Genomic DNA, 23,323 nt, shown 5'->3' with positions numbered 1-23,323 from the left:
CTTGTTAAACCAAGAACTCGTGGAGGCGGGACAAGATCTCAGTCCACCACCCCGCCATTGTAACTCGGATGTCCACTCTGCTAGACGGTTATCTGCTGTCATTTTGCCTTCTCCATGCCAAGATAGCTGAGGGGCGAGTTCGCAAGACGACGCGACTCTTCGCCAACAATTTCGCTTGAGACGTCGTACGAGTCTATCAGACATCTTCAGCGAGGTCGTACAGACTTGCCGAGCCATGCTCGTGCTTCGAGTCGTACGCTCTTCTGATCCCAAGCACACGACACGCTGAACCCAGTCCCAAGGGTCCGACATTTCTGTCTGCTATGCTGTCGAACCCCAGCAAGATGTGTTGAGACTGGGGATGCCGTGCTGTATGTGCTGAGACCCTTCCAACGATCAGGGTCAGGCAGCTCTGTTTCAGATGGCCAACACGTGCATGTCTCGGTGCTCTATGAACCGACAGGCGGTGGCTGGACGACCCAACTGTAACTGTGAGCGTTGAATGTCAATTTTAGAATCGCCCGTCAGAAAGATGTCTTATTTTGGGCCGCCTTTCTTTCATTAGATGTCGGTACAGAGCCGCGAGAACGGTGTGCTATTAGCCTGTCCGCAGGTGGTGGGAGCACTGGTGCGGAAACAAGACTGGCCTCGTGGGTTCGCAAGATTCGTCAATGGCGTGCCTCATCCTTTTTTTTCTCCAGGGTTCCAGGTTGAAGGCGTTGACAGACAGGTAGGCATGGTAAAGTCGGCGTTGGGAGTTGGGGCCCAGTGGTTGGACAATGGCACCTCAGGTAAATTGCAGGGCCCAAGATCATGTCCTTTGAGAAACAGCAGGTGTCTTGTCACCCGTTTGACTGAGGCTGCTGAGATCTTGCATCCTCCAAGAGTGCCCAGGCTAGTCACCAAGCCCACGAGGACGGTATTGCACCACGATGGTTGTGCCCAGTTCTGCAGCCACTTGTCGCAGCGCTTCGGTTCAAGCCGAGGGGAATCTCGATAACCCCCGCACAGAGGCTTGACAAACAGCAGACAGGACTGGTACAAGGTGCCCAGGACAACGACCTGTCCAAGGTTTTCGCCACAAAGCACTGCTCTTTGTGGCAGACTCGTGTGCCCTTGTTTCTGTTAGTATTCTTGCAGTGCGAAATGGCTCTATGGGGATATTCTCACTTGGAATTGGAAGCTGTGAAGCCTCCTATGGTTCGAGCGGGCACCAAACGGGCATCATCTCCAACCGCCACGTTCTATTGAGGGTACACAAGCCCTCACCCAGCATCGCAAGGATTGAGTCGCGATTGGAGCAGGCCGTGTGCATTGCAGAGGTGGAACAAGCGAGCGAGGACTGGCGCCGATGAGGTTGTTGGCTCTTTCGAGATCATGCACGCCGGGTCGCACACACATTGCGCCTCGCAGATCTGGCACTTTCCCTAACGTCGACTTGTCCTATCGCGATGCATCCCTCGTTCTGGGCATGCTTTGTGTGGTGGCACCGACTTGTATCCCCAACGAGGTATGTGCTTGTGTGTCGGTCTGGTTTCCAATGGGATGGAGTGTTTTGCGTAGCACAAGCGTCGCGGGTTGATGCCGATTCGGAAGGTCATGGTGCCCTTGTCAAGGAGCCAGGAACACGTTTGAAAAGGTACGGCGTCGAAGTCACAGCCACAGATGACGAAGAGGAACCTTGGACTTTTGCAGAGCAGTACCTAGGTAATGGAAGCTCGTTGAGAGCCCCTTCAGCGAGCGCGCGTGCGCAACCATCACGATGGAGTCTTGAAGAGGCCGCCAAGTGATCGAGGCATCGACCGAGTCCGTGTGATTCCATGTGCTGGCGTGCATTTCAGCAGGACAGGCAAAGTACGGATGAATGCATGAATCCACGATGGAATGGATGCCAGGGGAAAAAGAATCGTCGCCGTTGGCTACAAGGTTTACGTTTGGAGACGGATGCGTTTGTTGATTGAGTTGTCCTCCAGTGGAAGGCACGATGGATCGAGGGTGTTCCCCACCTTCCGCATGCTGCACTCTGGAGCTCGAGTTAGCGCTGCCAGCTGCCGTTAACGTTGATGCACCTAACACCGAAAACGGCAGCCGCTGGTGTCTTTCTCACAATCGCGATATCCAATTCATCCATGGTCTCTCCAACTTCAAGCAATGCATTCACCTGACACCCAATCCTGTACTTTGATTTTGATGAGCTCATGTCTGAGGCGAGCATTTGGAACAAGCAGCATGATGAAGACGTTTACATGTCCGTGCGCCCAAGGGAAAGAGCTTGCTTGCATGGTTTGTTCTCCAACTCGACAGCCTTCACATGCAGAACACCCGTTTCATCCAGCTCCAACTATTGCTCGGGTCTCTCATCTACTTCTATCATGAGCTTCTTTGCTACATAGGCCTCGGAACAGGAAGCAGGTACACAGACTGTTCGCGAAGCCCAGTCGGTATTTGGGTGCAACCACCGACTTACCCATGCCCGTTATATCCGTCGGCGGAAGAAAGCTTTCTCGATTGCATCACAACACCCATTCATCAACCCCAAAGGGCCTTCACGGCTTCCCACGTTGACTTTAGCTAGGGTCCAAGCGCCCAACTTAACCGTATCATTGAGTTTATGAAGATCCTCACCGCCTCATCCGTCAAACGCCTCCAGCATGAATACTACCAATAAACGGTGTTTGCTACCCTGAACTGCAGAGGCCCAAACCTACGCGATCCTTCAGGATGCATATTTCCACCCACAGAACGCTCCCTCGAGCTCGTTGCACAGGCCTACTGGATGACAACTTCCTGCGAGCGCCCGTCGTGCATTTTGCTTCATCTTGCCCCAAAGTTGGCCTCGATCAAGCAGCAGAGGGGAAGAGAACAAAGGCGGTGAAACCATTCACACGACATACGCAGTACGGCACATTCAGCTTGGGCCGACACTGGGCATTGGGCCGGGCTTGGATGGCGTTAGACGAATGCGCAAGATGCCACAAACCATGCAAGTCCCCCAAAACAAGGCAGAGCAATGCCGCAAGGGCACCATGGACCCCTGTCAGGTTCGTTCTACCTTCTGAGGGAACCCACCTCATCGTGAGCATCCTCGTGGACCACGCGTTGGAACCGGCCCAGGCCCCAAACCGGCGAAAGAAAAAGAAAAGTCACATTCTCGGTGAAAGGCACAGGAACCGCGCCGTCAACTGAGCTCCGGTCACCAAGCTACTGTAGACCTTGCAGTTGTCGGCCATTCCGAAGCGGCCTTATTGGTTGCACATGTCACATCCCGCGGAGGGGCGATGGCGATGGTGTTTAGATCCGCGAGATCCTAGCTCTACCCGTCGCCCGCATTGGCGTCATGAGTCGGGTCTAGAAACACGCCCTTTTTGTCGCAGCCTCACGCCCCTCTCTGCCGAGTCGTGGCCGTTCAGACTCTGAGCGAGCAGATCATGTTGTGCTGGGTGTCACGACGAGCGTTCGGCAAAACGATGGAATTCAAATATGCATACTACTGTGTACGCAGCATATCCAAGGGGAGTGGTTCCAGTTCGGCGTTGAACGGTGTTTCTATTGTCAAGTCCTAACCGCCAGGGCGAAGCGTTTCTCCCTTGCCGTTTGTAGCTGGCCCCGGCATCACCAGCATAGGGAAGAACAACATTCATCTCAGGGCCGGGGTGCAGTCTCTGGCTGCTATGTATGCACATCACCTGCAGCTTGCAAATCGCCCGAGTCACGGCCAATTTGGGTGAGCCCAACTCTCCGAATACTAGTAAGTTGCGGCGCGATTCCTCCTTGCAGACTACGGCAAGGAACAAGCTTGCGCAACCATAGACCTGGGAACAACTATAGCCGCGAGGCGATAACCCCGGTTCGTCGGATATGCAGCCTCCCGCTCCCAGGGTTAAAACAGGCACGAGAATGTGCTCAATGAGGCTCGAATGCATCTCGTTGGCGAGGAGGGTCGAATATCAGTGGTCCGAATCGCTCACTGCCCCAGGACGGCCCCAGGCGCGGGACTACTGCGGAGGCGGACGGGAAATGCTTCCCTGAGTCGTGCTATTTTCGATCTCCTCGAGGACAGGGCAGGCAGGGCATGGTGAGCCCGAGGGCCCCTGTTGACCCAGTGGGTCCCCAGCTCCAAGCCCACTCGGTAATTTGCATCGTCCAGTGAACCGCCGTGGACGATCCAATAGTCTCTGAAGCCACTGGGCTTGGGACGGTCAACGTCCAATGCGCCAGCAGCAAAACATCTGATGATCCGCTGCCGCTGGCCATGGGCTGTTCCGTCTCGCTGGCAAGATTCAGAACTCAGAAAATGACTGGCGAAGCTTATGCGACTTGTCACTTTGATAAGCCCGGCACACTCTGTTGATGCGACTTGGCGACATCAAGTCTGCTCTGTCCCTGAGCGAGGCAAACGCGGTTGAAATTGCGGCAGAAAGCAACGGTGGCCTTCTCCTTGTGGCTTTGCTGCAACGAGAAGCAACTTTGCAGTTGGCTGACAGACTGAAGAAAAAGCAAATGCATTTCAAAGTGTCGTGCATTGTCTCCGCAACGAGCAGGGGCACCTTCGGAGCATGACGTACGCATCTCAGATCTTCGTGGCCTTGACACGATCTGGCTCGAACTGCGTCCCTAGCCACTGAATACCACCAACAACAAGACTCCATCTACTTACATTTCGTTCCTCGGTAATCTGGAGGATTACAAGAACATGCTTTCCGAGATATGACGTCTCCCGCTTCCATGGACAGGAGCTCTACCAGTCTGCATGCAAGGTCCCATTTTCGGGCCCTCTGCCTTGCCTGCAGCATCTCGGGATCAACTCGGGGGCACAACAAGAGTTTCTATGCCGTGCCTCTAAGAGTCAACCGGCAAATAGTTAGAATGGCTTGGCTAGGGACGTTGAAAAATCCCGCTCGGGATAACTCATAGGCCCAAGTGCCCGAATAGCAGTTCAACCTGGCTGGACGATTGCTCCACTCACCCGAAGGCAAGATATCTACGAGAAGACTTCCGGACAACGGGCACACAAGTGACCTAATTAGTTCTTTCAGCAGGAGAGTGAGATTCGTCACGCTTGAAACTCAGTCATCGTCTCCGGCAATTTCATGAAGCCATTTTCAAATCAATCGAGACCTGTCAGTTCTGGTTTGCGGTATTCTCGAGCCAGATCAGATATTGAAACTTAGACCTCATCGTTGCCATATCTTCGAGAACCGGGGCTCGAAATTATATACATGGAGGCTCCAGGAGTTAATCTTCCTGAGCAAGTGAACAAAAGGGGATACAGAAGCTGACGAGGTGTTCCCGGTTGCCAACAAGGGCATTCCCAGCGGGATGCTGGACATAATGTCATCGTACTTCCGAGCCACCACTGCATATTCGAGTACACACGAGAACATAGATTCGATGTACTGGCATGTGCAATAATCGTGGCGTGTTGCCTCCCTACCTAGGCGTACGGGCAGCATGCATCGTGCCGGTCGCTGTTCTCTGAACTGATTGATACGGGGCTTGACGGGTACATGACAGAGATGAAGCATGCACAACTAACAATTCAACGGGGGAATTCAGCAGCTCTAGGAAAATACGAGCAAGCACGGCCAAGCTGAGCTGCTCACGCCATCTTACGGTCGCTCAAAAGTGGATGAGGCATCCAAGTGAGGCAGTGCGCGCCTCCGTGGCAAGGTCTTTAGAAGAGTGGGTGACGTGAATCGACTGCTAAGGGGATAAAGAAAAGTAGCTCTTCAAACCGACTGTGTTGGTTGTATTGAACACGAGTCAACAACCTCGTTTGATGGACTCAGGGACTGGGCACGACAAGAGCTGACTGCACTCATGGCCGTAAATGGTCGAGCGGTCTGAGCGCTCTCACAGTTACAGCACAGCACATTCTTGTCCGGTCCTGTACCTATCGGCAGCTGCATAAAAAGCAATCTGTTCTCTGGGCTAGAACAAGGCTCCTTGGTTGCAACAAAAGCAAGCGCTGCAAAAGGACCATCCCCGTCCATGGCCTGCATATTGGCCCTACCCAGCTGTCCTATGATAGGCACCCTGGCAGAGCAGACAGCCCAGTCAAGGGCCACGGTCGATCCTCTGTGGGGACCCTGGTAATTTCGCATGACGCGCTGATCTCTCAAGACGGCTTCTCCTAACCCTTGTCGAGCTGTCAAATGTGCAGCCCCAGTCAGTTTTTAACGCCGACGAGGACACTAGGAGTTGCCCTGAACGGCCACAGCTATGCTGGACGGTGGATCGAGGAACTCCCACCGGACGCTACTGGTCGTCGATGCCTTGAAGCGAGAAGGCTGGGCTCAGGTGAGGCGCCCGAATGGGGGAGGCCATGTGGCCCGGCGGGGATGGGCTCCTGGAAAAGGTTCCCCGTCCGGGCGCGTCGCGGCATCTCTGGATTCCCCTTTGGGGGCGTTTGCATGGCATGGGTCGTGGGCCTGGTCAAGTCCACAGCCATGTCCGTATGTGTGCCTGTAGCCTGGTCCTTGACCTGGACCTGGACCCGGACCTTGTCCAGTCGTGTCTTGCCTTATGAGCGGTACCGCTGCGGCAGCCGGAGCTGGTGAGACACGGGAGTGTCAACCGGGGTGCCAGATCGGGGAGGCCAGCGAGCGTGGCTGGCCCTTGGCCGGTCAGCCACATGAACTTGTTTGGCAAAGACAACTGCCTCAAGGCCCGAATAGGATGCCATAATTTGGAATTCGCCCAGGACGGCAATTGACAGAAGCGCCGTTGAAGGACCGTCCCGTTCGGTTGAACGGCCAAGTCTCCGGCTGAACCCCCCGTGTCTGGAGAGTCGGCCCTCGACTGGCCTCAACCATCCTTGATCGACGCCTTTAGCCTTGGACGTTGCATGACCCCTCCTCATCTGCCGAATCTGTCCGGACAATGTCTGGCCTCGATGCGTCATGGTCCAAAGCTGAGTAGTTTCACACCCATTTGACACACCTCGAAACATGGGCCTCAACCCAATAGCCCATCAACCCGGTCCTCAGAAGCTCTGGCTCTGGAGATGGCTTCGACTCACTCGTCGAGTCTCTGAATGCGAAAAATGTTTCAGCTGCTTGTCTAGACTGTTGGATCTGCGCAATGACCTCAACTTTGCATGATCTGGCCACACTGTGAGACATGGCGCACTCAATCGCCAGTAACTGTGCGATTGGAATTGCGATATCGAGCCTCTTGCACCGTTCACCGCTCCCTCAACAACATAGAGGAGGGCATCTTGCTTACATGGTGGCATCAAAAGACACAATGATGATGGGTTGGATGATACCCTACTGAGTTGTGTTGAGGACGACCAGAGCCTCACGAAGTTGCGGTCAACGGCTGGGCACAAATTCTAGACACTCACCCCGCGTGTGGTCTTGTAACAGGTATGCGGGAACGCTGATGTTCTACTGAGGAGGCATGATATGAGGTAATTGAGTTGAAGCAATCGAGTGATTGGTAGGATCTGGGTTTGGGCATGCCTGCCTGGGGAACCCTTGGTGCTCCAACGCCGCCCAGGAGTTTTGTGGGAGTTGTATGCAATAGTAAACCCTGATATAGGGCTGGTGAGATAGGGCTGGGCACGTATCAGATTGGGTGCATGTATTGGCACGATCCGGGTGGTGTTTGGCAGGCCGTGCCTGGATATCGAATTGTGGCATTAAGACCTGTCACACTAGGGCACAGGGTTCGTTCGTACGTGGAAATCTTCCTATTCGTTCTATACAAGGATTGGAAGGCGAGATTAATTGTAGGCTTGAAGTGTATCTCCTGGTCTCTCCGTGGGATATATGGGTGCTGGGTAGGATAGAGGATTTGATCGACACCATTTCTGTGGAAGTGACAGCCCAAAATGACATGGTATTAAGCCCAGTGGTCCATCTAAACATGCTACTTTTGTATCCAACAACTATCTAAGCAATCAAATTGATACTCATACGAGGAGACTTCGAAGAAGGTTGACTAGACGACATACTGCAGAGAGATTGGGACGGTTGAACCCAAAACGGGACAAGGAGGGAACTTGGCAAAGTTTTAAGCATCACCACTACCAGGAACACTCGATTGAAACCTTGAGCTACGACATAGAGCACTTTAATGTTACTAAGCCCGCGCCCTGAGGGAGTTGTAGGTGGACAGCGCACATCTTTGTATCATCGTCGGGCTCAAACCCGGGCGCCCATCATGGACACGCTTGGAGAACAATGGAGTGCTTCCTCTTATTTAGTATTTCGTAGAATTTATAGTGATAGTTTATACAATAACGAAAGGCAAGGGAGTTGAATGTGTTAGATGGCTTTGATGTAGGTCGGTCCCGCGCTCAACAACTTCAGCGTCGAGACTTGGACCGAGCTGAATAAACCGGTCCTAGTTTTGCATATTGTTTTGGGTATATGGTGAAATCATTCACCTGCTTTATAGTTAGTATATGGAGGCTGGCCCTGGTACTGTCGGCTATGCCGGGCAGGGGTTTAGAAAGGGGTTGCCCGGCTGTAGATAGAAGGAACGGGAGAAGACATGCACCCGAACAAATGAAAGTCGGCTCGGGAGATAATAAAAGGTCAAAACTAGCCTTTGATACTTTGGACTTTAGCTGGATTTGTGCCTGACTCCGAAAAAGGGTTAACGTTCGAGTGCTGGAGCAAACAGCTAGACGGCTTGATGGAGATAGCTTCTCCAACCATAACGCCTGGGAGTGTAGTCGTATAGGAAAAGTGAGAAATGGGGACGAGCTTCATCGTATATGAACTGGAACTAAGCGAGAAAGAAGCTGAGATGATGTATGAGAGGGGGTCCGGGAAGATGGAAGCCAATCTACTAAACTGGTAAACGTCCAGCCACGGGAGATTTCTCAAAATAACACACTGAAATAATAGTTTCAAGAGTTGCAATTAAGCAAGGAGGCTTAGTTTAAAGATCAAACTGACCTTAGAGGCTCCCGTGATTGCCCAGGCTCTCTTCATCCGAACCTATTATACACTCTCCATAGAGAGAGGCTTGATGGCGACGAGTGCACTGAATCAAGACCAAGTGGAAAGTTTTTCACCAGTATTTAAGCTTTATAGGTATTGCAGCACCCAATTCTGGTCAAATAGTAGCCAGCATAGCGCTCAACGGTTACTCAACGACTGTTTTCTCCCAGCGGGGGGATGCCACACCGTATTCCTTATGTCTGTACCTTCAAATGGTAGTCAAAGAGCCCTAAAATATATGAAGATTGCCTGGTAGCTTAAGCGAAGCGTTAGAAGAGTCTCATCACAGTGGTCGTGAGTCCGATAATGACACGCGAGTGTCAAGGTTAAGTTCACGCAGGATGGCTGGGATGAAAAGCTTGACGGTGAATCACAACGCCATTAATATCTGCATATATGTGTGTATTTCAATCCTTGTATCTTCTTTTCCTTCCACAAACAACTCAAAGATGTCGCTACAGCGAGAGGGCCACCTCGGCCAGTCCCTCCGACGGATGATGACATTCACCCCTCTCAACAGCGAAGCCGCTGATGTCTGGCCTTTGCAACTGACTATTGTTCAAGATGAAGCCTATGATTACAATTCCCTTGGAGAAACAGACCCTGACGACCTCCATTCAGAATTTCGGACATGTCTGCATGATATGATGACTTGGACAACGTCGAAACATGATGTCCTCGATGAACACTTGGTCGATCTGCTCTCCCACATGATCTTCGGTTCAAACATGATTGAGGATGCCGGAGGGGGTTTAGAAATCACCCTCAAGCTTTGCGGAGTCATCTTTCGAGGTCAGCATGTCTTCGTGCAAGACCGCAATCCTGACTACGAAGTCTTGGAAGACCACCTCTGTCGTAAGGGTCTACCGCATGCAGAAGAAGATGTCACCCAGGCCTACCGAGAGATAACACAGCACGCCGAGGCCGCCTACTATATCATCAAAGAAGTATGCCTTGAAGGGAAAGAGCTGTCTGAGGCCATCATCCTGGAAACGCACCGTCTCTTGACCTACAAGATTGACACCGACGGGATACCCTGGAACGAATATGCTGGCGTCTATCGAAAGTGGCCTGTATGCACCGGCTTCCATCAATACATGGCTCACAACACGGTCTCTACGGCGATGAAGAAGATGATTAGCTCCCTCGAGGACGACGTCAAGGCTGCAATTGACGCTGGAGGAATCGACCCGGTGGTTCTAGCAGCCAAGTACTGCCACGTCTTTGTCAACATCCATTCATTCCTCGATGGGAATGGCCGAACATGTCGTCTCATTCTGAATGCGATTCTCCTCAAGTATGGGGGTACTATCGTCTGCATCGGGGAACATGACGAGGATCGACATGAATACTTGCGGATTGCAAGCAATGCGAGCTTTGCAGAGGGAAACTGAGAGGATATGGAGGGCGTGCCAGAGGCACTCAGGCCAAAGTATTACAAGGAATTGGCTTCGTTTGTGCTTTTGCATGCCCGAAATAGCATGGTCAAGATCCGGGAGCTGCTAGAACAAGGATGATTAGGATGAGAGTTAGGCTTGTTATTGCTAGGTTTTCACTGAAGTACTATAAATCTAGGAGGACTGAGGGCTCTGTTCATGAGTATTATGGACCGAATATATGATGATGTTATGATGATCTGAGACCAGTTGCTGATGCGTGTTAGAAGAGTCGAACTTGGTGTACTTGTCTAACTGTGATGCCATGATGAACGAGACCTTTGGAGCTCAATGTTGTCAATGTAGTACAGTAATAGGATGGTATGTCACTGCCTGTCCATTTTGCCGCCGTTGATGCTTCTTGACACACCTGGAGCAAGAAGTCCGACAATCAGGCATTCCATCATTGGCTGACGAGGGGAAACCACTCTTCTGGCCGGCATTGCAAATCCGGTTCTGCAACAGATGCATCACAAGCCGTTTAAAAGCCGCATCGAGTGGAACTGCATCCCCACCGATGAATCCGACCGTAGAAGCACCGCACCATTGTTCAAGGGCTGTATACATCTAGCCATCTTGGGGCTCCTTGTTCTTATCCGTATTCTTTAGATACATCATGTACGAGCATCTGTAGTGTCAATTGGCTCGTCTACGACCGGTTAATGTGTACCATGATATGATATCCTACAGATTCGCCAAACCTTGTTGACTCCCACCTCGTCTGGCATGATACAAGACCCCCACACTCTTCTCTGTTGATGCATCCCAGGACTCGGAATTACATTTCGTTGGCCGATACCGCGGATTACTCCATGATGATATCAGCCATCCATTATCTTTCTTTACCCCTCATCTGCGGTATAAAAGCGAGCCATCATCTCCCGAGCTGTTCCTCTTCTTCTTCACTCTTTATCATCAACCCATTGTCCCATCAAACAACTTGAATAACAGCTTTTATCAAGATCTAAGGTTTGTTCTCGAGGCGAGAGATCAGGAGCTGGTCTGACACTTGTGACATGCTAGATATCATCCATCTGGTACGGCAGTCCGTCGAGGAATCTGCAGCCATGGAGCCTTTCAGCGGTAGTGTCCAAACCTGAGCTAGGAGCCATATCAGGTAACGTGTCATGCATGAGCCGGTGCCCGTTCACTTTTTCTTTTGATCATTGTCTATGATAATGGACAATGATCAAAAGAAAAGGAGAGCGTGGCTGAGATTATACGGCCAAACTTGATCTGGATAATACCAGCGAAAGGATCATGCTGTCCTCCCCCATTGACCTCCAGCCCCTAACATACTCAGGCCCAACATGTCTCCCCCCGCTGCCATCTCTCCCCCTACCCGCTCTGCTGAGCTCGCCGCCCCTGCCGTCAAGCTCCCCGTCGGCCTGAGCAAGAACACCACTACTGCCACCATCGAGGAGATGGAGGGCAAGTGGGATGACTTCAAGTTCGCCCCCATCCGTGAGAGTCAGGTCTCTCGGGCCATGACCCGCCGCTACTTCCAGGACCTCGACAACTATGCCGAGTCTGACATTGTCATTATCGGCGCCGGTTCGTGCGGTCTTAGTGCTGCCTACATCCTCGGCAAGAAGCGACCTGACCTGAGAATCGCCATCATCGAGGCTTCCGTGTCTCCTGGTGGTGGTGCTTGGCTCGGTGGTCAGCTCTTCTCGGCCATGGTCATGCGAAAGCCCGCCGATGCCTTCCTCCGTGAGGTTGGTGTGCCCTACGAGGATGAGGGCAACTACGTCGTTGTCAAGCACGCTGCCCTCTTCACCTCGACCATCATGTCCAAGGTTCTCCAGCTTCCCAACATTAAGCTGTTCAACGCCACCTGCGTTGAGGACCTCATCACCCGTCCTTCCGAGGAGGGAGTCCGCATCTCTGGTGTTGTCACTAACTGGACTCTTGTGTCGATGCACCACGACGACCAGTCCTGCATGGACCCCAACACCATCAACGCGCCCCTCGTCATCTCCACCACTGGACACGACGGCCCCATGGGTGCTTTCTCTGTCAAGCGTCTCGTCAGCATGCAGCGCATTGAGAAGCTTGGTGGCATGCGTGGTCTTGACATGAACGTGGCTGAGGATGCCATTGTCAAGGGCACTCGTGAGATCGTCCCTGGACTGATTGTCGGTGGAATGGAGCTTTCTGAGGTTGACGGTGCCAACCGAATGGGTAAGTCTTTATTCATGACTATCAATGATCAGTTACTAACTAGACCAGGCCCTACTTTCGGTGCCATGGCTCTGAGCGGTCTCAAGGCTGCCGAGGAGGCCCTCAAGATCTTTGACGTCCGCAAGAAGCAGAACGCCTTCTAAGCGATGTGAACGTGCCAGAAGAAGCCATGGGACAGGGAAACACACGATGATTCAGGAAACTTGATGATTCAGGAGCCAGGACCTCGTCTCTCTTTCGAGGCAATGGATCCTTGTCGCTCATTTTTAGTCAAAGCAAGACAAAGGGCAGAGACCCTTCCAGAGCAGAATGAAACTGGATAGCTTGAATATAATGCTAGCTTGCTCACACACACTTTCTCTCTCACTCAGCTTGTGACGTGCAATGAATGATCCAAGATAACCACCCCCTCAATCAGATTCATCTTCATCGATCTCCTTTGTCTTTGGCTTCTCAGGCGGAAACTTCATCCCCCGCTTCCCATCATTCGGCTCCGTACTTGGGCCCCATCCCCCAAGTCCGTCGGCAGCTGCCACGCCGCCCAGCCCCGATGCGGGACCGGCCGCACGCCCGGCGAGCTGGTTCTTGCCCACGCCGGGCTGCGTCTCGGCCCAGGTGTTGAGCTCGTCGCGGTTCATACCCGTGTACTTTTTGATGTCCTCGTCGCTGAGGCCCGGGCCGCGCTTCTGGTCTTGGTAGCGCTGGTAGAGGGATTTCTTCTGGGGTTGTTCTGCTGTTGGTGCATCTTTTGGTGTTTCGTCTGAAGGGGTGGAAGATTGGTTGCCCATGTTGAGATGGATGTGGTGATGATTGAAGATGTTGTTTTGTGAGGCGATGAGAAGAGTGATGTAAAGGGTGAGAAGAAAGTATTACCTCTTGGCATGGGAGCAGCTGATACAATATATATACACACACAACTAACACCCTCTTCTAGAACGCTTCTACTGGATGCCGTTACAACCGATCAGCCCATGGAATCACAGGGCATGCACTGCAAAGTCGGGCAACAAAGGCACCAGCAGCTGAAGGGGCTGTGCCGGTCCCCGCAGCCAACAAGAGCACGCGGTATTTCCCCATGGGGCTCCCTATAACGGAGGGATTCCGCCAAGCCCAATCGAAACACGAGCATCGTGCGAGTGCGTGTGGGAGGCATGCGTTAGGTGCGGACCAACCTCGGCCGCTAGCATGGCGAGGCAGACAAGGCCATGATATTTGTAAGGAGAGACAGTTTGGAGTTGAGCGTGTTGAACGCACACGATGCGCGCATTGTAGTGTCGTGGAATGAGGGTATCACTGGGATATGCTTGTGATGGGAGTGACTGAATAAACCGTGACTTACATGTTGGCTTGGCGACTTGTTCGGCCTCTCTAGGTCCTTGTTCAGACGCTCACAACTATAGAAACAGATACATCATCTACACAACCAAAACCATTTAATTCTTTATATCCCAAGTACTCTACCCTAACCACGCTGACATCTACAAAACCCCCTAAAGATACTCCTTCTTGGCAACCCGCTCACAAAGCTCCTTGAGCACCTTACCAGCCCACTCATAGTCCTCAATCCCAAGATACACCTGCGCACTAATACGAGCCCAGAACCGTCCACCGTGGATAAACAAGCTCATGAAAGTCTTGTAGTCATCGATGAGCGTCGTGAGCATCCACTGGAACGCCTTTTGCGTCTCCTCAGCCGGAACCACCGTCCCTTCTCCTTCTCCGGCCCAGAGGGGCAGGGCGACGTTGCCCATGCCGCAGTTGCGGAGGGTCCCTGTGCTGTTCTCCATGACGCTCGTGTTGAGAGCTTTGGCTACGAGGTCGGTACCCTTCTTGTTTAGGTCCCAGAGGTAGTCGAGGACTGCGTCTTCACCACCAAACACGTCTTGACGCCACTTTACGGCATCCTTGACGCAGAGATAAGGCGAGTTGTCGAGAGTGCCCACAAATTCAAAGTTGGTGACATAGCGAGACTTGGAGCTTGGAGGAAGAGGTGTCGTCCTCTTGACTAGCTTGGGCACGTAGCCGTGGCTGGTGGCCAGTGTCGTAGGCAGAAGAGCCTGGTTGCGCTGGGGCACGTAGAAAACGGCGCATCCTCGAGGGACGTGAAGCCACTTGTGACAGTTGGACACGAAAAAGTCGGGGTCCGCGGCTGAGAGGTCCAACTTGACCATTCCGATGCCCTGAGCGCCGTCAACCATGCTGAGAACATTGAGGCGACGGCAGGTCTTGATCATCTCCTCCCAGGGAAAGACAACACCAGGACGAGAAGAAACAACATCAAACGTGCAGATGCGAGCACGCTTTCCCTCCTCCTCAATCTTCTTGACAGTATCCTCAAACCTCTTGAGAATCTCATCGTCATCAATAGGATAAGTAATCTCAATCTCCCGATGCGTCACGTTGCCGTCGTAGTAGTCAGCGAGATAATCAGCCACCTTTCCACAAGCTTCATAGATGGTGGAGAAGCTGATGATGACGTCCTTGCCGTCCTTGTTCCAGGCCATGTTGCGGAAGACGGTGTTAACGCCGACGGTGGCGTTGGACACAAAGACGACGCCATCCTCGGGGGCATTGAGGATTTTTGCCACGGCGGCGCGGGACTCGTCAAGGAGTTTTGGGTATTCGTATCGGATGAAGACGTCGGGACGGGCTTCGCTGTTTGTTGTTAGTGGGGGGTGTTGTGAGATGAGGTTGTGACCTCACCTTGCGTCTTGGTACTCGCGGAACTTGGCCTTGATGGCCTTAGGATAGGTACCAAAGGATCCTGCATCTGAGGTGAGTTTAAAGATATCATAGACGATTCAATGTATCGTACCATGGTTGAGGTTCCTCCACTCCGGGTCAAAGAGGAACTCGTCCTTCATGGCAGCGCCAAAGACAGAAGCGCTAGGCTTTCCCCTCAAGGGGAGTTCCTGTGTAACTGAACCCATTGTGTTTTATTTTCGTCTTGCTCAAAGAATGTCGCAATGTCTGAAGAGATGATACAAGTCGTAGACTCTCAAGCTCTTCTTATACCCTCAGATGGTTCGAGTGAGTGAGTCAATTGCTAACCCCAAAGCGACAACCCCACCTCTTGAGCGTCAACGACGCCCTTGTGATACTCGACTCTATTCGCTGCGGGCCGTCGGTACCCGCTTCAGAGCGTCCTTAAGTTGGATAAAGAGTCACTCACTACTGGATATTAATAATGGAGCATTTCAGGTTGGAAAGAGTCATCTGATCGAATATCCGTTATCCCGTTGTTTGTTTGTCTAGTTGATGGACCTATCCTGTCATCGTGCCTCTGCAGATGAATCCTAGCATCCATTTCGTGTCAAAGAAAGAAGAAAGAAGCTCTGATATCTTGCCTCCCCTAAACGCCTCATCATCAATGCTCGCTCTCGAGGACTCCCTGTCCCGAGTATGTGTATATCTCTGATCGCTGGTATAAAAGCCAAGTAAGACAGTGTGACCTGTCGTCCATCATAAGCAAAACACCTCCCTCCTCTGCCTATCTATTGGTGTTCCATCTCCCACCCCAGGATCGTAACTCCCCTTCAGCGTTTCCCGCAGCAGAGCAAAGCTCCATCAATCGCGCCGATGATCGTGTCTGAACACCTCTGGTCTCTGGGACCATCACACTCGCCGCTGAAGGATCTCGTGGGTGACCCTGGCTTAGCCTCGTAAGCGCCAGGATGGCCTCTCGTTCCTCCAACGTGCTATCACGCTTCACCACGATGCTCACGTCTTCTGGCGTCGCAAACCACAGATCCCTTGGCTTTTCCACCTGAGGAGGAGTTGACGGGTTCTGGTGGGCTGAAGAGTTCCCCATGGCAAATGCCTGACTCCTGGTGAAAGGCATCGGTCTTCGCATGTTAATCGACATCGATGCCAATGGTTCCTTTTGGGCCGACACAGGTGAAATCGACTGCAACTGACCCGTCTCTGAGCACTTGTTCTGTGTGTTGTAGCCCTGGGCGAACAGCGAGGGCTCCATAGGCACTGGCCTGCCAAAAGGTGAAGAGATCGGACTTGGCGGTTGGGGCTTCAACGGTGGAAGCTGGATAGGGCCGAGTTCAGCCTCTACCACCTCAGGACTCTTCTGAGTCGTTCGACGCTTGCCAACCGTAGGCATCACCACCTCCTCTCCGTCAATCTTCTTGCGCTTGCGAACCCGCGGCTTTGATTTGACCGACTCAAGAATCGAGCTCTTGACAAGAGAGAGTCGCTCGGGTGTGATGATGGGGTTTGTGAGCTCAAAGGGTACCGGAGCTGGCACTGGGACTGGCGCTGGCGCTGGCGCTGCTTGCTGGGGAGGTTCGACTGGCTCAGCGTTACGTCGAGTTCTCCCGTGATTCGGATTCAGAGTTGACGGGGTTGCTTTGGATCGTCCCAGATTCGCAGGAGCAGACTTGCGAGGTCGTCTCGCCCTAGTCCTAGGCTTGTTGGGTTTGCTCGGGGGGCTCGACGAGGGAGTCTCAGAAGATGCAGATACTGGCGTGTCTGCCGTCTTCTCTGCCGCCTTCTCTGTCTTGTTCTCAGCCGTTGCGCCTGTTGTGGTCACGGTTGTCGTCTCGACCACGGCTGCAGACATCGATGCCCTACGTGCTGGGGGCTGGTGTCCAGATATTCTGTGGAGCTCCTTTAATATCTTGAGCGTACAGTACGCCCCTGTGGCCTTCGTATCCCGGAGAGCCACAGGATACGCTGCAGGTGGCCGTTTCGTCTCGGTCCTTTCCCCGTCTTCCGTGAGACCGCTCGACTCGCGCTTCTTCTTGGGCTTGGGAGGCTCGGGTGCCTGCCACAGCTTGGGTACCTTGTCATGCAGATCTGCCACCCACGCGTCACAGTCCCACTCGATCCAATAGTCAATGATGTCGCCCCATGAGCTCTCGGGAGGCTTTGTGAAGTTTACAAAAACAACCTTTCCTCCCTTGGCGTGAACCGCCTTTGCAAACTCTCTGACCATGACTTTGAGGCCGTGGACTCGCAAGCTGGTTCCGAGGATGAGCAAGAGGTCCGGGCAAAGAGCAAGATCGTGTGTCACAATCGGACTAATCAAGTGAGCATTGGGATGCTCTTCGCCATAAAGCACAATGTCAGGTCTGAGCTTGCCGACACCCAGGGCTCGCTTGCCTCTCTCCTCTCGAGCGGTCGTGGCACCCACACAGTGAGGGCACTCGGGTTGTTGTCCGGACATGGTTTCAAGTTCACGGTCTTGATCATCCCACGAGCAGACGCGCCCACAGAGAAAGCAGCGCAGAAGCTCTAAAGAGCCGTGGAGGAAGACACACTCCACACCTGACTTGGGTAGTTCCCGACGAGCGTTCTTGGCCGGGGCTTTGGAAGCCTCTGGTTGAGATTGAGATTGATCAGATTCGCCCTGTGGTGGTGTCGTAGTGCCATCTGATTGTGACTGGCTCTTTTGAGACCTAGTGGCCTCGGTATCTGAAGAATGTTGAGGCTTTTCTGAAGAGCTGGACTCTGCACTTCCAGCCACTTCGTCAACCATCTTGTTCAGCTGATTCAAGTTGGCTGTCGACTTTCGTGAGAACCGTCCACGGCTACCGGGCCCATCACTGAGACAGGTCGACAGGCCAACCTTTTCCTCAATCTGATCAATGTTCTGCGTATAGCAGCGGACAAGCTTCCCCCGATTCCTCAGATGACTGATGAAGCGATGTGAGCTAGTAGGCTCGACATCCTTGACTTTTTGTCGTAGGGTGGTCGCAAAAGTATAGAACACAGATGTTCGCATAGGATCCGCCCAGATCGACGCGTCAAACAAGTCCTTGCCCTTCATGTTCGGTAATGTATTCCTACTGGGGCCAAGGCTGGGTTGTGATGAGCTGATTGGATTTGAAGGGGGTGTATCGTCGACCTCGGAGGGCGATGTGCTACACCGCCGGCTCGGGCTGCCTTCTGACGGCATGTTGGAAGAGAATGGGTCGAAGAGAATGGGAGGTGGTGACGAGAGTGGTGACGAGCTGGGGGGAACGCCAACATCGGCCAAGTGGTCGTGACGCGATCTTCGGAAAGCTGAGAGCGGGATATTGAGGTCCTCGGGGGAGGCGAGGAGAGAGGAGAAGTCATGGGCTGAGCCACGATGGTTGAGCGAGTTGTCCTGGCATTGACCAGCGGGAGTCGACCGCCATTCGCCTCCACTTGATCGTCGGGGTCGCCTTCGACTTGAATTGTATCTGCGATGACTTCGCTGTCGGGGTCTGATTCTTCGCCCTGCACTTCGATTTCGTCCTTGATGATGCTTGTTTCTTCCTCTGTACTAGGCGCGTCGTCCACGGATAGCTTCCTTCGCTTGCTCGCCCTGCCATTGTCCACGTCGCTGGATTCGTTCTCGCTCTGCGCTCCGGCCTGACGCGCCTGCTGTGCGGCCGCGTCGAACTGGGCCTGAATCAACGAGTAAAGGCCATTCTCGGAGCGGAAATCCTAGACGAGTTAGCAATCCTGTCGTCCGGTCCAGCAATGGAGGCGAGGGCCCCGATCTCGAGCTGCGAAGAGCGGGGGCGTTTGCGGAAGAAGCTCACAGGAATACCCGAGTTGGTACTGATTCCAGCGCCTGTAACGACAACGACCTTGCGGGCTTTGAGCAGGCCATTGGCGATATCCTGCAAAGTTTCTTGGGACTCGGGCCCAACGTGAGTGGTGGGCATGGTATCGTGGGCGGAAGGCGAAGCTCTTGCACAAAGAGCCCACCGCGTCGCGATATGGAGAAAGCGGGCCGGGCCTCGTCCGCGGTCGCGAGAAATCGACAGCCGAGTCCACAATCTTATGAAAGGTCAAGTAGATGCCTCGTCGTCATTGTGTTTTCGCGATAACTTGGCGATCCGGAAGCAGAGGCGTCGGCGAAGAGTGAGGTGCTGCGTGTGGGTGTGTAGTGGTAGTGGAGTGAGATTCCGGGTTAAAGATGGAGGCGTTTGAAGTTGGAGATGCGGCCCGGAGCTGGGGTCGCGAAGCGGAGAAGACCGCGCCGGCAGGGGATTTGAGATGAGCGATCGCCCGGGACGAAGAAGTAGGGATAATTCAAAAGAGATGAAGTCCAAGCAGGTCCGAATGATCTCTTCTTCGTTCTGTAGCCGTGGGTGAGGAAAAGATGAGCAGAGCAGGTCCAAAAACGCGATAGGATAATGGTCTAGGCCCACGGCAGTCCAAGGTCCAGGTGCCCGCCCGCTCTTGTTGATGTCGGGTCCAGTGACGCGCTTCTTAGCTGGAGGTAGAGGCTGGGCAGATCCGCTATCGATAAGGAACTCATTGCCCGGACTGAGGCCCCGGGCCGTCCAGGTGTGGGAGGGGCGGCAGACCGCTAAACCACCGGAGGCTGGGGCCTACCCTCAGCGATTATCGCACCATCAAGGGCCCTGTTCTCATGGATCTCTTGAGCGTTTTAGCGGGTGGCGTGTTTGGCTTTGCTGGGTCTCAGATCCAATCGAAGCTCCACCTATCACGAACCATCACATCACCTTGATCGCAATGGCACAGTTGAGTTGAACAGGTATGTATATGGGTAAGTGTTCTATTGTACAATCTGCAGTGTTTACTCTATACGTCCTCAGATATCTACCAGCACGTTAAACAGCTTCTCAAAGTCATACGGCACTCCCAAGCCTGTGATGGCATCATAGCCCTTTGCCGCAGGCCATCCTCCAGGAGTTCCGCCACCATGCTTGAAACTGCACGAAAGACTCTGTCCGCCCGTAATGTCTTGGAGAACTGCTCGAACCTCATCTGAGTACAGCACCTCATTCAGCCAACCCAAAACATCCTTGCCCTTTCGCACGCGAGCGTCATTGATGAGAGCAATCATGGCCGCGACCACAGGTGTACTCGCGCTTGTTCCTCGAACAGCCTGTGTTGAACCAGCAACTTTGGTGATGAAGTTGGTCGACACAGCCGAAATATCCGGAACCGCTCTATAGCTGGCATTGTAGAAGCCGTCCAGATGACCGTCCAATGCCTTCACATAGCTCTCGATGTCGGCATCCTGCCACTTCTCGCGCAAAAAGTACTGCGAAAAGCCGCCTCCGCTAAACTCGGCGCCGACCGGAGGATCCTTGGCATCGGTGACGCCGCCGATGCTCGTCACCCAAGGGCACGTCGCGGGAAAGACAGACATGGCAACATCTTGGTTGGTGCCGTCATTGGTGTGGCAACTCGAGTTGCTGGAACCCTTTGCGCCTCCATCGCCTGACGCTGCGAGGACCGATGTGCCGCGAGCTGTCAGGAGACCGAACAATGAGCACACACGCTCGGCGTACTTTCGTGGGACTGAAACTTCGTTGTCGGCATATGAGATTGAGAGAACATGGGGAATCTCATCGTCTGAAAGATCGAGAAGGTAGTCGAGGAACTCTAGGTAGGGTTCATTGTTATTGTACTCTTCCGGGAGTTGATCGCCCTTGTCGTCCAACTTGGGTCCCCGTCCGCCCGCGAGGTAGTAGATAATGTTGGTAGGATAACCGAGGGCCATTGCATACTGGACATCCAGCGCGGCCTCGTTTCCAGACTCCTCGAGGACTTGCGAGTTCTCGCCACCGTTGATCAGCTCAACTGAGTAGTTGTAGTGGGCATTGTAGAGGGGCTTGGAAAAGGTCTTGAGAAACTCGTCGCTGTCTTGGTAGTTGGCGTACTCCTCAAGGAAGCCAGCGATACCCAGGCGAATGGAGGAGGATCCGTTGTGAGCGGGATAGTTGATGTTGTAAAGCTTGTGCAGGCACTCGGGAACCACGACAGGACTGCATGCCACATCGCGCCTCTCAAGGTTCAAACTCATGAGCATACTGGGATTGAACTTTTCGTCGAGGGTAGTGAGCTCCTTCTTGGGTCGCATAAAGTTGGCGATGGGGTAGATGAAGCTGATGGCGTCGGCGACAGACTCGGGCACTGAGTACTCTCTGGTTCGGAGGACGGGATCCTGGTTCTCGAACTGGTAAAAGCCAATCTTCATCTCGAGAAGATCCTCAGCTGCCTCAATGGTGGTCTTGACGTGAATCCAGTCCTTGTCGGGCGTGGCCTTTGCAGCCATGCCCTTGCTCCTCAGCCATGTGAGGACCTCGTCGATGTCTGCTTGGTCGGGGTCTCGGAGTGCGAGGGCTTCCTTCTGAGTAAGGTGATTCTGTGTGAATTTTCCGGAGGAGGTATCTCGTCTTCGAAGTCTTGTCTTGAGGTTGTCGATATCGGGCTGTCGCATGGCGATGGACAATTTCAGTGCATGGTCCGGATCGACCGTCTTGTCAACCTGCTTCCATCCATCCGGGAGGATAGGAGTGTCTTCGACAACAATGGACTTGGCGGCACTGAAGCCGGCCAGCGCCAGGGTCGTAATAAGTGATATCGCCTTCATGTTTCCTGCTATGGGTCCAAACTGGTCGCAGAAGGAAGAAGGCGAAGAGGCTGTATTTGACAGCCAAACAGCCCTTGTGTAGGGAGAGAAATATCCCGAGAGGACTCAAAACTCGGATCCAGCCACTTCTAGGAGTTGAAAAGATTCGGATGAGACTATATCGGAATCGGTAGTATGTTGACTCAATTGAGTTTACATTCCTACCCGCTCGGCGTTTCTACCTCTTGGCGACTTGAACCAGAACGACATCGGCTCAAGAAAAGCTGGGCAACCCAACGGAAATGTTTTATGCTAAAAAGGACTCTTTTTTTGGTTCCACAGGGCCAAAGGGGGGATCGTCTTTCATGCCGTCATGGATCACCAGGGGCATCTAGAAACGGGGTCCGGCTGTCAAAATGTGAAACTTCATTTCTCTGGGTTACGAGGGCAGCGTTTTCTGTGGTTCCCTCGCACATCGCAATCTCCAGATGCCAGCGCATCTTTGGGAGGGACATAGGGACACAATGCTTGGTGGCGACATGACAAAAGGACCTATGACACGTGTGATGGATACTTTCTCGTTTTTTTATTAGAACCGTCGCGCATTCAGTGGGTTGCTTGCATCATTCGTGGGCCTTGGTTGTTTCGGATCCGGATGGGTCAACAACGATTGGGGGAAACGCCGTCAAAGTTAATATCGGTGTTGGTAGAATCGCATGGTTGTAAGCAGCACTTGCACGGCCTAATAATAGCTCCCAGGCATGGGATTGTTCGGCATTGTAATTCAGACATTGAACATGGTTATTGTTTGTCAAGACTAGGGGGTGACGGAGGTACGATCTCACCAACGCGGATAGGAGCGTTCCCGACATTGGAGAACTGGTAGGAGAAATGCCCTTTGTTCGTCCTCTGGGACGGGTCGAGAAACGAGACACCAGAACATTCAAGAGGGCGACCTAGCCCCTCTCAAGCATAATAATAAAATGTATATAAAATAGTTAAAGATAAAGATAATACCTTAGAGCTCCTTTGCCTATCTTTACTATGCTTTTTTGACTATCTTCATGGGAGGACAAGCTAAAGGGTTTGTTGTACTGGCGTCTCTTTTTTTCCCTCGAGCCGGATGTCAAGGTAGAAACCACATGGTAGCTGCAACTACGAGCTGCCCTGATATTTCTGCATTTGATGGACTTCCATCCTTGAATATCCAAGGATTTAACGGTCTATAGCACCATAAATGACAACCATCATTGTCGCCTCGACAGGTTGTTATACTTGAAGTCTGCGCCCATCAGCCAGTCTCGTCTTAGATGGGTATTGGGTTCATGAACTTTGGCTGCTAGGTTTTCGGAGATCTACATAGACTCTCTAATTGTCGCTCCTACAATTAGAGGCTGATGAGGGAAATTTTAAGTCTTCCTTCCATCAAA

At 52.9% G+C, this 23,323-nt stretch overlaps 6 protein-coding genes across 6 annotated transcripts; 2 read left to right on the top strand and 4 right to left on the bottom strand.

Annotated features, from left to right (window-relative positions):
* Positions 1-9,406: 9,406 nt before the first annotated feature.
* Positions 9,407-10,351, top strand: MRS44_009079 (uncharacterized protein; the record flags this gene model as incomplete). The annotated part of the gene is made up of 1 exon (XM_046281236.2): positions 9,407-10,351. One exon carries the CDS (start codon positions 9,407-9,409, stop codon positions 10,349-10,351), a length of 945 nt encoding a protein of 314 aa, XP_046132541.2.
* A 1,352-nt stretch (positions 10,352-11,703) lies between these two features.
* Positions 11,704-12,720, top strand: MRS44_009078 (uncharacterized protein; the record flags this gene model as incomplete). The annotated part of the gene is made up of 2 exons (XM_046269769.2): positions 11,704-12,577; positions 12,626-12,720. 2 exons carry the CDS (start codon positions 11,704-11,706, stop codon positions 12,718-12,720), a joined length of 969 nt encoding a protein of 322 aa, XP_046132540.1.
* Positions 12,721-12,987: 267 nt separating this feature from the next.
* Positions 12,988-13,365, bottom strand: MRS44_009077 (uncharacterized protein; the record flags this gene model as incomplete). Its single annotated transcript, XM_046276404.2, has 1 exon — positions 12,988-13,365. One exon carries the CDS (start codon positions 13,363-13,365, stop codon positions 12,988-12,990), a length of 378 nt encoding a protein of 125 aa, XP_046132539.2.
* A 702-nt stretch (positions 13,366-14,067) lies between these two features.
* Positions 14,068-15,507, bottom strand: MRS44_009076 (uncharacterized protein; the record flags this gene model as incomplete). The annotated part of the gene is made up of 3 exons (XM_065621166.1): positions 14,068-15,232; positions 15,281-15,347; positions 15,393-15,507. The coding sequence occupies 3 exons, from the start codon at positions 15,505-15,507 to the stop codon at positions 14,068-14,070; spliced, it is 1,347 nt and encodes a 448-aa protein (XP_065477238.1).
* Positions 15,508-16,067: 560 nt separating this feature from the next.
* MRS44_009075 (uncharacterized protein) lies at positions 16,068-19,227 on the bottom strand (the record flags this gene model as incomplete). The annotated part of the gene is made up of 3 exons (XM_065621165.1): positions 16,068-18,652; positions 18,706-19,003; positions 19,102-19,227. 3 exons carry the CDS (start codon positions 19,225-19,227, stop codon positions 16,068-16,070), a joined length of 3,009 nt encoding a protein of 1,002 aa, XP_065477237.1.
* An 896-nt stretch (positions 19,228-20,123) lies between these two features.
* Positions 20,124-21,914, bottom strand: MRS44_009074 (uncharacterized protein; the record flags this gene model as incomplete). The annotated part of the gene is made up of 1 exon (XM_065621164.1): positions 20,124-21,914. One exon carries the CDS (start codon positions 21,912-21,914, stop codon positions 20,124-20,126), a length of 1,791 nt encoding a protein of 596 aa, XP_065477236.1.
* Positions 21,915-23,323: the final 1,409 nt, after the last annotated feature.

The sequence above is a fragment of the Fusarium solani genome (assembly GCF_023522795.1).
Source record: "Fusarium solani strain SB1 chromosome Unknown bctg00000005, whole genome shotgun sequence".
Lineage (NCBI taxonomy): Eukaryota > Fungi > Ascomycota > Sordariomycetes > Hypocreales > Nectriaceae > Fusarium > Fusarium solani.
This window is presented reverse-complemented; position numbering and strand designations above follow the sequence as displayed.